At 36.4% G+C, this 15903-nt stretch overlaps 1 protein-coding gene across 1 annotated transcript in view; it reads left to right on the top strand.

Moving 5' to 3' along the window:
* BTBD9 (BTB domain containing 9) overlaps positions 1-15903 on the top strand; it is a 509556-nt gene that overhangs the window by 59203 nt on the left and 434450 nt on the right. Inside the window, exons 5-6 of the mRNA XM_049765342.1 lie at positions 8086-8305; positions 12916-13035. Coding sequence (XP_049621299.1) covers positions 8086-8305; positions 12916-13035 — 340 coding nt within the window. The remainder of the gene's footprint in view (positions 1-8085; positions 8306-12915; positions 13036-15903) is intronic.

Here is a 15903-nt window from a genome sequence, read left to right as displayed (position 1 = left end):
TTAGGCAGAGTGAACTGACTGCTGGAGTGCTGAGTTCCACACAGTGGTCAGCCTGGAAGGCAGCTTTCTCTTGGAAGTTAGTTTAGGGAATAGATATCGTAGGGGACAACATTTTATAATGGTTACAGTGGGCAGAGAATCAAATTTGAATACAAATGATCTATCAGGAGTGAACAATCATCTCATTCAATAAAGGATGATTAAGAATGAAATCTAGAATAATCAATCCAGCATTACTCATGTTTTGAAACTAGATGGCTTAGGGGAGAGTTTCTTAATTTTTCTTTTTTGATAATTTGACTTGCTTATACCAGTGAAGCCTCAAAGTTTAATAGCTAGTGTTTGTAAAATGTATCAAACTTTATAACTGTGAAGGAAACTGTTATAGTTGTCTACTATTTGTTTAATCCTACCACCCTACATTTTTTTAAAAGTAGCTCTCTTGGGGCCGGGCGGTGGCGCTGGAGGTAAGGTGCCTGCCTTGCCTGCGCTAGCCTAGGACGGACCGCGGTTCGATCCCCCGGCGCCCCATGTGGTCCCCCAAGAAGCCAGGAGCAACTTCTGAGCGCATAGCCAGGAGTAACCCCTGAGCGTCACAGGGTGTGGCCCAAAAACCAAAAAAAAAAAAAAAAAAAAGTAGCTCTCTTATCTGAAAATCTAGAAAGAAATAATACTTATATTTGAAACTTTTTTATTTATTAATTTATATATAACTAATTGAAATACTGTAAGAATACAGTTACAAAGTTGTTCATAATTGACTTTCAGTTATATAATATGCCAACATCTATCCCTTCACCAGTGCACATTTCCTGCCACCTTTGTTCCCAGTTTCCAGTTTCCATCTGTCCCCCTGCATGCCTCTATGGCAACATTTTTCTTTGAGTACCATATTGGTACTGGGAATGGAACCAGGTTGGCTGCATGCAAGCATGCAGGCTACTTGCCTGCTATACCCTTTTGGCCCTGACTTAAATTTTTTCATAACCACTTTTATTTTCCTTATTCTTGATTTTCAGGCCACTCCTGATTGTGCTTAGGGGAATATACAGGATCTTGAGGATTTATCCCAGGTTAGCTTTGAATATAGTAAGAGCTGTACCCGTTGAACTGTTTTTTGGGCACCTGATGAACACTTTTCTACATAAAATCATTTAAATAGATCACATAAATCATTTCACTTAAATCATTTCAAAAAATACTTGAAGTTATATTTTTATCCTCCTAGAATCAGGGGTCTCAAACTCAATTTACCTGGGGGCCACAGGAGGCAAAGTTGGGATGATCCTTGAGTGCAAAGTCAGTAAAGTAGTAAGCCTTGAACATTGGGGGGTGTGACCCAAACAGCTAAAACAAAACAAAACAAAAAAAGATTCCTCTAGAGCAGGGCCACAAAATGTTGTACAGAGGGCTGTTTGCAGCCTGCGGGCCGCGAGTTTGAGACCCCTGTTAGATGCTCAGATTATAGTTGCTCTGAGTTTACTTGTATAAATGTTTCTCATTTTGAAATGAAAGATTCTTTTTCACAGAATCTATATTAAGAATAGTTAGGTAAGTTCTAAAGTGCTCTTGAAATAAACTTCAAGAAGACTTAGACTTGTGGTAGAAATTTTATTTTCATTTTAGACTTTTAGTTATAGCACTTTAAACTCTTGTACCCACAATATTAGTCTACTCTGATAAATTTTAGAAGCTAAGAAGCTTATAATTTGTAACATCAGTTCCTAAATCTGAAAACTTGAGTTTTTTTCTTTTTGCGATAATACTCATTAGTGGTGCTGAAACTAGAGGAGGTAGTTCTAGTGGTCAATAGTCATGCACATGCCCTTTGCCTTTTATGCTCAGTAATAAGGGAACAGTTGTTTTATTCACTGAAAAGAATATTTTTAAGTTTTCCTTCTGTTGTGATACAGGTTGCATACATTTGGTTGCATTGATCATATATTTGGTGGAGGTTCTTGCACATGTGCACACTTGAGAAAATGCTTTAATTACAGTGTTCAAACATATTTTGTTTACGGGACCACTAGGGGTCACACACTAGGTGGTCATACATACTTGGTTGCAGTATGCACTGAGCAGTCTTTAATGGGATCCAAGAGAATAATAGATTTTTTTAAATCAATGTATCTATACATCACTAACAACCGAAAAACCCAAATTTGATGTTTTTTGTTTGTTTGGCCACGCTTGGTGGTACTCAGGGGTTACTCCAGGCTTTTATGCTCAGAAATCGCTTCTGGCAGGTTTGGGGGACCACATGGGATGCCGTAAGTCAAACCCAGGTCCGTCCTGGTCGGTTGCATGCAAGGCAAATGCTACCTTGTGCTATTTCTCCAGCCCCAAATTTGAAGCTTTTTCCTGAAATATGCTTTAAAGGCTGGAGAGGTAGGGTGTTAGCCCTATATTAAGTTAATCTGAGGTCGATTCCTGTTATCCATATGGTCCCTTGAGCACGGACAGGAGTGATTCCTGAGTAATAAACCCTGAGCACTGCTGGATGTGGCCAGAAACAAAAAGCAACAGCATCTACAGCAACAAAACAAAATGCTTTTACTCTAGATTGGAGGCATTAGGAGGGCAGGGCCTGTATGTTGAGCTTAGTGAGGTATTTTCAATGTTTTTTTGGCACATGGTGGAGAATGAATCTGTAGAAAAAGTTTTTTTCTGATTGCTTTATCTTTATATAGTACTTCAGCATGTTACTTGTGATTTAATCTGTAAAGTAATATAACATCATGAGATGAGTCTGGTAAAATACTTATTTAATAGGAGAACAGATTGCAAAACACAAAATGAGACTACTCCAAGGAAAAGTGATAGTGCCTGAGCCACAAACTTAATTCTTTTTCATTTTAAGTCCAAACTTCCTCAACATTATATCAGACTTTGATAACATTAGAAGGAAAATATGGCCTTCCCACCAGACACCCTGCATGAGGGAGATGTCAGAGGATAGTATTAAAAGTCAGGCTCTTGGAGACAGATTGCCTATGGAGTTTAATGCCAGCTTTGCTATTTGCTGCCATCATGATCTTGGACAAGGAATTTATTTGACCTTGTTTTTATCCTCACTTCCTCTTCTATAAAATGGATAAAATAGTAGCACTATACTCAAAGGATGATCATGGAAAATCAAAGGAATTAATAAGGGTCTTTCAATGAAAAATATGAAGGATATGATTATCATGCACTAATGGAATTTAGGAGGTGATAATTTAAGTTCCTTATATTGGGAAGTTGAGCATAATCGGGTTTGTTGTTTCTGAGTTACCTAATTTCTTTTTTTTCCTTTTCTTTTTGTTGTGGTGGCCACATGCACCTACTTATATATGCCTGACTACAGTACATACTCGGTTAAGAATTCTGGGATCCCAATGGCAGATCTGTTGGAATTGCTCTTGGCAGGTAGAATGGTGCAAGGGACTGAGCTTTGGCTTTAAGTCTGTAAGGCAAACACTTTACTACTGAGCTATCCAGATTACTAAATTGTCTTATTCTGTTTTTTTTGTTTTTTTTTTTTTTTTTACATTTTTTTATTGAGACCATTGTGAATTTTAAGTTTTTCATAGTTGGATTTAGGCATACTGTAACAGTGAATTAGGGTCATTCCCACCTCCAGTGTTGACCTCCTTCTACCAAAGTTCTCAGCATGCATCCTATACCTTCACCCTTAGTCCCCTGGCCTGCTAGTATGACAGGCTCATTTTAAGTTTAGATGGTTAGTTTGGGTCTCTTGATTCTATTGTCCTTGACTTTGGCTTGGGTATTTAGTTCTGACCTTTTTTGTTTCCACCAATGTACCTAAGGCCCTGACCTCCATCCTTTTTTTTTTTTCTTCTTCTTCTCAATTTGTAGAAAAAGTCAGAAACAGAAGTCAAAACAAAGTAATTCATGTCCTAAGATTCTGTAAAAAAGGCGGGAAGATATAAATAAAATTTTAAAAAGGGTGTGTGTGGCACTTTTTTTGTTTGTTTGTTTTGCATAGATGCAGCAAACATTGAGGGAAATTAGAAAGGAAATACCCTGGCTTAAAAACAGGGTGTCCCTACCCAGGAAACATCCTGTCATAAGACTTACTTCAGGCCCTGGGCATACTAATTGTCCAATCCAAGGTCTTTCTTCATGGCCCCAAAAAAGTTCTCCTCAATCAAGGATTTGTCTTATTCTTTTGAAAATTATCTAAACTAGTTGACATTCCACCCCCAGCAATGAATGAAAGTCCCTTTCTCTCCTTATATGCACCAGCACTGGTTGTTTTTCTTCTTTTTGATGTATATCAGTCTCTGTGATGTGTAGCAGTCTCAATCTTATTGTTGTTTTTATGTGCATTTTCTTGATGCTTAATGATAGTGGAGAATTTTTTTTTATGTGCCTTGTGGCCAACAGAATTTTTTTTGAAGAAGTTAGTTTTTGTTTATTCTTTTCATTTTTGGATAAGATTAGATATTTTTTCCTTATTAAGCTCTACTAATGCCTTATATTTCTTAGGTATTAACCCTGCATCAAATGCGTATTAGATAAATAGCTTCTCCCATTCTGTGGGCAGTCTTTGCATCCTGATCACCATTTCCCTTGAGGTGCAGAAGCTTCTCAGTTTTATATTTGTTTTCCACTTGTTTATCTTTTTATCTTTGCATTTGTTTATCTTTGCTTTCACTTCATTGGTCAGTGGTGTTTCATTCTTGAAGATATCTTTAGTTTCAGTGTCTTGGAGTGTGCTGTCTACATTTTTCTCTATGTACCTTATGGTTTTAGTTCTGATATCAAGGCCTTTAATCCATTTTGATTTTATCTTTGTACATAGTGTTAAAGAGAACTCTTTGAACTTCAAAGTCAAAAAGTTCATGTTTTTTGCATATAGCTGGCCAGTTTTCCCAACACCAATCGCTGAAGAAGCTTTCACTGATGCACTTTGTATTTTGGTCCTCTATCAAAGATCTGTTTCAAGCTTTTTTTGGAAAACAATATGGACATTTTTCAAAAAACTAGAAATGACCTAGTAGTACTGCTCTTAGGAATATACTCTAGGAGCCTCAAAACATGACGCAGAAAAGACCTCTGCAGTCCTATGTTCATTGCAGCATTATTCCCAATAGCCAGAATCTGGAGACAACCCAAGCACCCAAGAACAAATGAGTGGATAAAGAAACTGTGGTATATCTACACAATGGAATACAATGCAGTTGTTAGGCAAAATGAAGTCATAGATTTTGCTTATTCATGGATGGATATGGAAAGTATTATGCTGAATGAAATGAGGGAGAGAGAAAGACATAGAATGATTGCATTTATTTGTGGGAAATATATACACACATATATCTATGTATAAAGATAGAATGTTAATAATATCCAAAGACAATAGATATGAAGGCCAGGGGGAACTTGCCACAAATAGCGGTGGATTGTAGTAGGACAGAAAAAGGGCCATACTGACAAAGATAGTTTAACATTTCAAACTGGGTGCTGAAAGGCATTAAAGTGATATGAATGATACTCCTTCAGTAACAGTATTGCAAACCACAGTGTCTAAAAGGACAAAAGGGAGTGAGGGAGAGACAGAGAGAGATGAAAAATGTCAAAATGTCTGCCCTGTTCAGGAAAGGAGGAGAAAGGAAGGGGAGGGAAGGGAAAGGAACAAAAGACATTGATGGTGGGAAATGTACAGCAGTGAAGGGATGGATTTTACATTATATGACTGAAACTCAATCATTAACTTTATAACTGTCTAGCTCATGGTGATTTAATTAAAGAATTTTATTTTTTTTAAAAAGAATCAAAAAGAAAGGAAAATTATCTAAACCTACTCCAACACCTATTTTTCAACCACATCTGTTGTCTTCTAAAGCCACTCTGTTTACTTCTCTTCATTAAGAAACGTTTGAATGCACATTTGCCAAGAACTCTGCAATGATGAATTATCTTCTTTCCCTAAGAGCCTAATTATAGCTCACACATTCCGATATTCAAATAACATAGCTAAGATATATATGTATATATTGTTGAGAATACAGTACTTATTTACAGTCTATAAACTTGCTTAGTTCTCTTATTATTGTATGCTTTTTTTTATGTGTTTCACAATAATAATGGTGGTCTTAAAATTTATTTTTTTCAGTCCTTACTGTGTACTTTGCAAGCATTGTTACATTTTTTAAAACAAACAAAAACACTTGGATGATGGATATTCTCTATTGGAAGATTGAAGTTTAGAGAATTCAATTTTCTATCCATTTCTCAATTTGATAGACTTAAGATGGAGTCATAATTTAAACTGATTATAAAGTTCAAGCTTTTAACATTGACTTAATATTGTTTCTTGTCTTTCCATGGAGTTTTGGTTTTAGAATAGTAGTATCTAAAGACAGATTCCAGAATGAGAAGCAAAATTTATACAGAGGACTTTAGAGTTCCAGGAATTCTTAGCAAACCTAATATGGAGAGGGAAGAGGAGAGTGTAGTAAATTTTCACCATATTATTGATTTTGATGATGTTCCTTTTTGTCACACCTGATGGTGTGCAGAAGTTACTCTCGGCTCTGCATTCAGGAATTATTCCTGGTGGCATTTGGGGGGTTGTGTGGTATTCTGGGGATTGAATCAAGGTCATCTGTGGGTAAGGCGAGTGCCCTAATAGCTATACTGTCACTCTGTCTCTGATGTTTCTTTCTTCCTTCCATTCTTTACCCATCCATATATCCATTCATCCATTTATCTATCCATCCATCATCCATGCAACCACCTCACTCATTTGATCTCTATTCACCTATCTATGTAATCTATCACTACCTACCTACCTACCCACCCACTTACTTTTCTCTGTTTTTACTCAAAATTTTGTACATTTATTGCCTTCAACCTTTTATGATAATTTTCTATTTTGTGCTTCTTATATGGGAACTCTCATTGCTTTTAATTTTAGGGAATAGGCTGATGTTTTATTTAAAAACATTTCTTAAGCTGGGGCTGGAGCTATAGTACAGCTTGCCTTCAACGTAGCAAATCCAGATAGCATTCTGTATGGTCCCCCATTCAATGTGAGGAGTGTGATCACATCACTGTGAGGAGTGATCCAGAATTTAGAATCAGGAGTAACTCCTTAGTATCATTGGTGTGTCCCCAAAACAAAACAAACAAGAATTCTTAAATGTGGTAAAGCTATATAGTTTATTCTTATTTATTAATTTTTAATTTTTAAATTATTTTTGGTGAAGTAAGGTTATTTATATTGAAACTTATTTGGAAATATTTAAAGGGAGAGCTGGAGAAGTGCATGTCCAGAGGAAGCACAGGCTTCTCTTCTCCAGAGTGGAAACAGGCAAGCAAAGAAACGAAAGACAAGCAAATGAGTTACATGTTTAAGGGAGAACAGAGGCTTGAAGAGGAAGCCACTGTATCTTCTTTTAAACATATTCATGTGTATTAGCCAGAGTAATTCATTTACCATGCCTTTGTGTGGATAACAGCTCTGTGATATTAGAACCTTTTATTTTCCACAGTTTTATTAGTTATCTGACTCATTTTCATTGCTTTTAAATTAAATATTGTGCTTAGTGTAGATGGAGGTACAGGTCATCTTACAGGCTATTTATACTTTATAGATACTAATTTAAAGCTTTTAGCATAATGAACTAAGAGAAATAATTTTGTTTGACTTAGCAATATTTTTCTAGTATTATTAGCTTTTTCTTAGTAACAGTCTCAGGCACTTAGTAGGGGTATCATTAAATTTTAATAATGATTGGTATCCATCTTCATAGACATTCTATATCTTCCCTCTATGTACTTTCTCTGTCATTTAAAATTTGCATACTAGGGGCCATAGCAATAGCACAACAGGTAGGGTGTTTGCCTTGCATGTGGCCAACCTAGGTTCGATCCCTGGTCTCCCATATGGTCCCCTGAGCCTGCCAGAAGTAATTTCTGAGAACAGAGACTGGAATAACCCCTGAGTGCCACCAGGTATGGCCCAAAAATTTAAAAAAATTGCATCAGTAGAATCAACTAAAATTTGATCCCTTTCATTCACAATGGGATGATTTAATAAATAACCATTAACCTTATCCTTTCTGTTTTTTACTGTAGTACCAGAAGAAAACATAGCAACTATGAAGTATGGAGCCCAGGTTGTAAAAGGAGAGCTGAAATCTGCTTTGCTAGATGGTGATACTCAAAATTACGATTTGGATCATGGATTTTCTAGGCATCCAATTGATGATGACTGCCGTTCTGGCATTGAGATTAAGCTAGGCCAGCCGTCCATTATTAATCACATAAGGATACTCCTGTGGGACCGTGATAGCAGGTGAGTGAGTCAGTTATGACTCTCCAAGCTGACATGCTTGATGGAGATGGCCTAACCTTGTCTTTTGGTTCAGTAGATTTTATTTTCTGTTAAATAACAGGTTTATTTCTTTGCAGCCACTTCGCTGTTTCTATTATAGTTTAGTTTTGAGGAAAGGATTTAAAATATATTCCTTTAGAAAAATAGCTTTGCCTTTTCCTGTTTATAAAAACAATGAATTGCTGACTATAGAGATGTTAGAAAATAGAGAAAAGCACAAAATAGAAAATAAAAATATCTAATAATCTCACTGCTTCTTGTTATATAGCTATCCAGTAATTTTGTTTTGCATAGTTACACACAAAACAGAAACCTGAACACACATATTTATAGAAAACAAAGATTAGATAATACTAAAAGCTTTATTTTATTGATTAATACCTTATGGATATTTCTAACCTTTTAAAAATATTTCTCAGTTGAGGGGCCGGTATGATGGTGCAGCAGTAGGGAGTTTGCCTTGAACGGGGCTGACCCAGGATGGACCACTGGCATTCCAAATGGTCCCCCAAGCCAGGAGCGATTTCTGAGCACAGAGCCAGGAGTAACCCCTGATCATCACTGGGTGTGCCCCCACCCCCCAAAAAAAGAGAATTACTCCTGGTGGAGCCAGAGTGATAGCACAGTGATTGGGCATTTGTCTTGCATGCTGCCAATCTGGGATGGACATCCCCGGCATCTCATATGGTCCCCAGAACCTGCCAGGAGTGTGGTTACAGTCAGGAATACTCCTGAGGGTCACTAGGTGTGGCCCAAAAACCAAAAAGAAAAAAAGAAAAAAAAAGAAAAAATACTCCTCACTTGATCTAACTCATATGTGGTACATAAAGGAACATAGCAAGGAAATAGAGTTTCCCATGAGAGCAAGCCTCGGTTTCTTACTATATAACTGAGGTTACCAAAGGAGAAGAGAAGGGGGACAAACTAGAAGAGTTTCACTTAAGTGATAGAAGCTCGTTAGTGATTTGGTGTTAGTGGAGAAGCAATGTACTAAGTATTTCAAAAGGGTAAACTTTGAACAGTTTGTGACCAAGTTGTAATCAACTATAATTTTCAATATTAAAAAAATAAGAAAAATATTTGATTCCTTCTACATTCACTGGCTTGGGTGCTCAGCTTTTCTATCTCAGGAAGAGGCAGACAATTTGTGGTTTAATGTGTGGAAAAATACCATTCACAACATAAAAGAAAAATAAATTTTGTAAAAAATTAGGTGGAAACTCATCTACTATGGGAACTTAGCAGTTCTGATATGACTTCAGGGGTTTGCATTCTTCTGGTAATGCTGTTATTTTCACATTACCATGACTTATAGGGTTCAGCTATTCTGTAGAGATTCCAGAGAAGTTATGGGTAACTGAGAAATTAGTTTATCATTTCCTTTATTGCTATTTGCCATTAGCCAGAAACTGATATAACTCGGGGTCTGGGCATGGAAGACTTAATAGTAATTGTGATGATACCCTGCAAATTTTGAAGGTTAGTTCATTCTCTTGTTATGGGAGAGAAATAACAATATTGGCCACTATTCTGGCTATGTAAGCCATTTGAAGTATAATGGAAACTTTATGAATGAAAGTTAACATTTCCCTGAGGGCCTATAGGAAATGCTGACATCTTAGTTAAGGTCTTAATTATTATTACTACCTTGATTTTGAATTTTTGGTCCAGAGTGCTAGTAGGTGCTTCCCTTGCATGCAGTCTATCCGGTTTTGAGCTAGACGCTGAAAAGAGCATAGATGTATGTCTAACTACACATATGTATATATATGGTTTTTATCTTGTATATATAACATGGTGCTTATTTGGTAAAATGTACTATGCATGTATTTCGAAGAGTCTCAAATAATAATAATAATAATAGCACAATACCATTATTACATATACACCATTATTATTATTATTGTTTTTTGGGCCACACCCAGTGACAACTCAGGAGTAACTCCTGGCTATGCACTCAGAAATTGTTCCTGGCTTGGGGGACCATATGGGATGCCGGGGGATCAAACTGCAGTTTGTTCTAGGCTAGCATGTGAAAGGCAGCCGCCCTACCGCTTGCGCCACTGCTCTGACCCCCATTTTCATTATTTTTATGTTAGGCACTATACGTATGCTTACTCCATTGATTATGAAATTATTATAAAGTTAAAAATGTTAGTATATTTTAATCTGAAAATATTTATCATTATCCTTTCTCTGATACTAACACTTACAGAAATGTTTAGTATTCACAGAGATCTTGCCTTTTAACAGTTACTTTCTCAAAGAATTTATTGTTGCAAGTAAAGGTGAAAAATTCCAAATCTTAAGCCAAAAAGATTCTGACATGTGTTATAAAATTATATCCTGCATTACTGATGACCCAGGGAAGTACAATAAAAGGTTATAGCCAGTTTGAAACTGAGCAATAAAAAGAATGGAAGTGAAGGGACTGTAGAAAGTGAGGGGATAATACAAAATAAGCTGACCTTTTCTGGCCACAACTGTTGCTTACACACTGACATTTATGGTTACCTAAATCTTCACAGATTGTTCTTGTTGATATTACAGTACTACATTTAAATGCGATTTCTGACAGAGGAAGACGTGCTCTTTTCTTATAGAGGAAGTGGTGCAATACAGAACTAAGTTTTGTTTCTCTGATACTAAATAGTATCTTTGATCTGATACTCTGATACAGAACACAGTTTGGTTCTGTAGGGGGCCACTATAAAGGGCAGTGGACAAGGAAGGATGATAGGCTGTTTAAATTATTACCAGATGAATAACAAGCAATTATATATATATATATATATATATATATATATATATATATATATATTTTTGGGCTTTTTTGGGCCACACCTGGCGGTGCTCAGGGGTTACTCCTGGCTGTCTGCTCAGAAATAGCTCCTGGCAGGCACAGGGGACCAGATGGGACACCGGGATTCGAACCAACCACCTTTGGTCCTGGATCAGCTGCTTGCAAGGCAAACGCCACTGTGCTATCTCTCCAGGCCCATATATATATATAAATATATATATATTTTTTTTTTTATTTAAACACCTTGATTACATACATGATTGTGTTTGGATTTCAGTCATGTAAAGAACACCGCCATCACCAGAGCAACATTCCCATCACCAATGTCCCAAATCTCCCTCCTCCCCACCCAACCCCCGCCTGTACTCTAGACAGGCTTTCTATTTCCCTCATACATTCTCATTATTAGGGTAGTTCAAAATGTAGTTATTTCTCTAAAGTCATCACTCTTTGTGGTGAGCTTCCTGAGGTGAGCTGTAACTTCCAGCCCTTCTCTCTTTTGTGTCTGAAAATTATTATTGCAAGAATGTCTTTCATTTTTCTTAAGACCCATAGATGAGTGAGACCATTCTGCGTTTTTCTCTCTCTATCTGACTTATTTCACTCAGCATAATAGATTCCATGTACATCCATGTATAGGTAAATTTCATGTCTTCATCTAATCCCATCAAAAAATGGGGAGAAAAAATGGACAGACACTTTGACAAAGAAGAAATACAAATGGCCAAAAGACACTTGAAAAAATGCTCCATATCACTAATCATCAGGGAGATGCAAATCAAAACAACGATGAGATACCACCTCACACCACAGAGATTGGCACACATCACAAAGAATGAGAACAAGCAGTGTTGGCGGGGATGTGGAAAGGAACTATTATCCATTGCTGGTGGGAATGCTGTCTAGTTCAACCTTTATGGAAAGCAATATGGAGATTCCTCCAAAAACTGGAAATCAAGCTCCCATATGATCCAGCTATACCACTCCTAGGAATATCCCCTAGGAACACAAAAATACAATAAAAAATCCCTTCCTTACACCTATATTCATTGCAGCACTATTTACCATAGCAAGACTCTGGAAACAACCAAGATACCCTTCAACAGATGAATGGCTAAAGAAACTGTGGTTCATATACACAATGGAATATTATGCAGCTGTCAGGAGAGATAAAGCCATGAAATTTACCTATACATGGATGTACAATAACCAGCAACTTTAAGTGGTACACAAAAGAACTAACAATTTTTTCTTGACTTATGCCGGGTTGCTTATTTGTGTGGATGGTGGAAGATTAGGAAGGAGTAGGGGAGAAGCAATCCTCTCTAGGGAACCATTCTGAATTGACTTTCCTCCTGAGACAGAAAAGCTTAGCATCAGGCCAGGGAACGTAAAGGGAGAATTCAGATATTTTCCTCTGCTTCTGTCCTTTTCCTCTCATAGCACTATTAATCTACCCAGAGAGTATGTGTGAAAAAGAATAAATGTATTGCATGACCCATATGTGTCAAACACAGTGCTAGATCCCATTAATGTTAAGATAAATATGGCATAGTGATTCTTATTGATTAGGAGCTTGTATTCTAATAAGGTAGACTGACATGCTGAAAAAATAATTTCAGTGTGTATAAAAGAAGAATCTACATGGATTTCATTATTAAAAGATTTGTTAATGCAGAAATAAAATTAGTGAGCAGTGTGATTTTATACTATTTAGGATTTATTAAAGAATAATTTTGCACTATCACTTTTTTCTTTTGATTTGTAGGTCTTATTCATACTTCATTGAGGTGTCCATGGATGAACTTGATTGGATCAGAGTGATTGATCATTCGCAGTATCTATGTCGTTCTTGGCAAAAGTTATATTTTCCAGCCCGGGTCTGTAGGTTAGTGCTGTTGGCTAATTCATGATTTTTATGTTTGTTTTAGGAGATTTAGACTTTGGGAAAAATTTGTGTTTTTCTATCTTGTGGAAATAAGAATTTCTTCCGGATATCAGCTGCCAAACACATGCCTACTAAAAGCAGTGAAAATGTGGAAAATTCATCATCTTTCTATTAGAGCAGACTGTGGAATTGTTTATTTAAAGAGTACTGTAAGGTATTTATATTTGAATGGTAATAAGTAAATGAATAAGAAGGGAGAGTGGTTACTGAGAAACAGAAAAATTATTTTTAAAATTTCATGCTGTATATTGAAGGCAATTACTTAATCATTTGCACTTGTTTCATAAAAGTAGGAAAATTTTTCTGAACATTTCCTTGATTTTCTTCAGGGCAGAAGAGGATTATGGATGTCACTGTGTATGCTCTGATATCTGTATTCTTTTTCTAGGTCCATGGATTTTCTAGGTTTAATGGAATTAAATCATTCGGTCTAATCCCATTTATATAGATGTTTTCAGTGGGTTGAGTTTGGAGTAAGGGATGCTAAACTGGTGGGTTTTTGCTCAGCTGATATTATTGTTATGTTATGTAATTTAGCCCCATATAAAGTTGTAACTTAAATACAATGTAAGGTACTGTTGGAAATAGCCAGTGGGCTGTGTGCTGATTTCTATGCAATAGACCTGGATTTGTTTCCTGGCACTACATGGTATCAACTCTGGGAACAACACCTTAGTACAGAACTGGGAGTGACCCCTAAGCATGGCTCAAAACAAAAAAGGGAAATGAAAAAGAGAAGGTACTGTTTGAGTGTTTCATAGTCTTTCTTAAGTATAGGTCATCTTTTAAACTTTCTGAAAATTTGTAAAATCTAGGGGCCGGAACAGTAGCATGGAATGGTAAGGCATCCGTCTGCCTTGCCGGAGCTAGCCTAGGACAGTCTGTCATGGTTCAATTCCTTGGCATCCCCCCAAGCTAGGAATGATTTTTGAGCACATAGCTAGGAGTAACCCCTGAGCATCAGCAGGTGTGGACCAAAAAACCAAAAAAAAATTCTTTTTTTGTAAAACCTAGACAAATAATGAGGCTAATTTTTGGAAAGGAATTTGTAATCGTGCTCAATTTTTATTAGAATTTTTCTTTAAAAATTGCCTTAAAATATTCTATACCTTCAAGTCAAAAGGTCAAAGGCAGAAAATGTTTTTTTTTAGTCTGTTGTAGCAAGAAGAGAGGGAAGGATTATGATGGGGATAAATAAGAGGAACATGGAACCCACTCCTGCCACCCTGTCCACTTCTCTAAACCCCAGTCATCTGAACTTAACTGCCATTTTGCCTGAGCCCTCCAGAGTGTCCCACAGCATTTAGGTCCACATGATACTAAGGTCAAGCTTTTAATAATATCAGGCTGGATTTTTTTTTAAACCTATCTCAGAAGCTCCACCAAACCTTTCAGTCTCTGTACAGTAAAGCATGTTTCCTACATTATTTTTATTATGGGTATGACTGAACCCAATATTGTTACCCAGGGATCTTCTTGTGTGAAAATGAAGAAAATCAATTTCATTTCCCCAAAGAGGGACTAAAGTGTCTCAGGTCTGACGGTTGCTCTTTTATCAGAGGAGTTTTGAATGGATTAAAATGAGAGGGACGAGAAATTGAGTGAGGATTGTGTATCTTAGAGCTGCCCAGGGATACTTTGAAAGTGACAGTGGGCCCCTGAGGTGGAGGAAAAGATTGAGTCTACATCAACGCAGGTTATTATGGTAGTGTCGGATTAAAAAATAAGCAAAGTAACAGCCAGAGCATCTGATGTGGGCCAGAGGACTGTGTGTTTGTATTTAATTTGAAACAATAGGAACTGGACTCCCAGAACAAATTGTGAATAAAATGCCATCTTTGACAGTCTCTTTCTGTGCTTTACTCATCCGAAAATTCCTGTTGTATGGAAGAGATGTGTGCCTCGTTCTGACTTTTAGAAAATATACTTCTCTTTATTTATTAATGAACATTATTTATGCTTCTCTTTCCTGACTTTATCTCTTCTATGACCTTGCCTTTGTTGATATAGCTTTTATGTGTTTTAAATCCCAGCTGTATTTATGATGCTAGTTTTTGGTATATCTGGCTCCCAAGTCTAACTGAAAAAACAACTGAACAAAGAATTTTAGTGATAATAAGAAAAAGAATCTTGATACCTGTAACTATTATAAACTGTTTAACCACGTTAGCTTGTATTAATTACTATATTTTCACAAATTCTATCTCTGATAGTAAATAAGTTGAAATTTGATTAGAATTAAAAATGTATATGAAAATAAGTCCCTAAAATAAAAAAAAAATAAAGGAAGTCTCTATTAGTTACCTAAGCATGACTTAGAGTTAGCGTTCCTTATCTTTAGAATCATTTATTGACTACCTAAACAGTGTTCTAAATATACTTCCAGGAACTTCACTGGGCACATATAAATTGCTAGTTTCCTTAGCATGTGAGTGTTCAGTTTACATTATATTTGTATATTTGTATGTCATCTTTGACTTTTAGTGTTCTTTGCATGTTTGTCTTGCAACTGATACTAAAATTGCAAGTCCTGGAAACAAGAAGCATGTATTATTCTAAACATGCTGTATTCTTGCATGATACTCAGATTGTGGATTTGTATGTATTAAGTACTCTAAAAACATCAGCATAGATTATTCATGGTGTTGAAGTACTGATTAGAGGTAATAAAGATTTTATATAGAGAGATATGCAAAACAAGCAGCTTTACCCTTATACTATCCCTCTATCCAGTATCACCGGCATTTTTCTATCTGTTTATAAGATGTCTGTTAGTGCTAGAAAATTTTCTTTTTCTTTTTTTTTTTG

The sequence above is a fragment of the Suncus etruscus genome, chromosome 18, assembly GCF_024139225.1.
Source record: "Suncus etruscus isolate mSunEtr1 chromosome 18, mSunEtr1.pri.cur, whole genome shotgun sequence".
NCBI classification, from domain to species: domain Eukaryota; kingdom Metazoa; phylum Chordata; class Mammalia; order Eulipotyphla; family Soricidae; genus Suncus; species Suncus etruscus.
The sequence above is the reverse complement of the archived record's forward strand: the minus strand, read 5'-3'. Positions and strand labels throughout refer to the sequence as shown.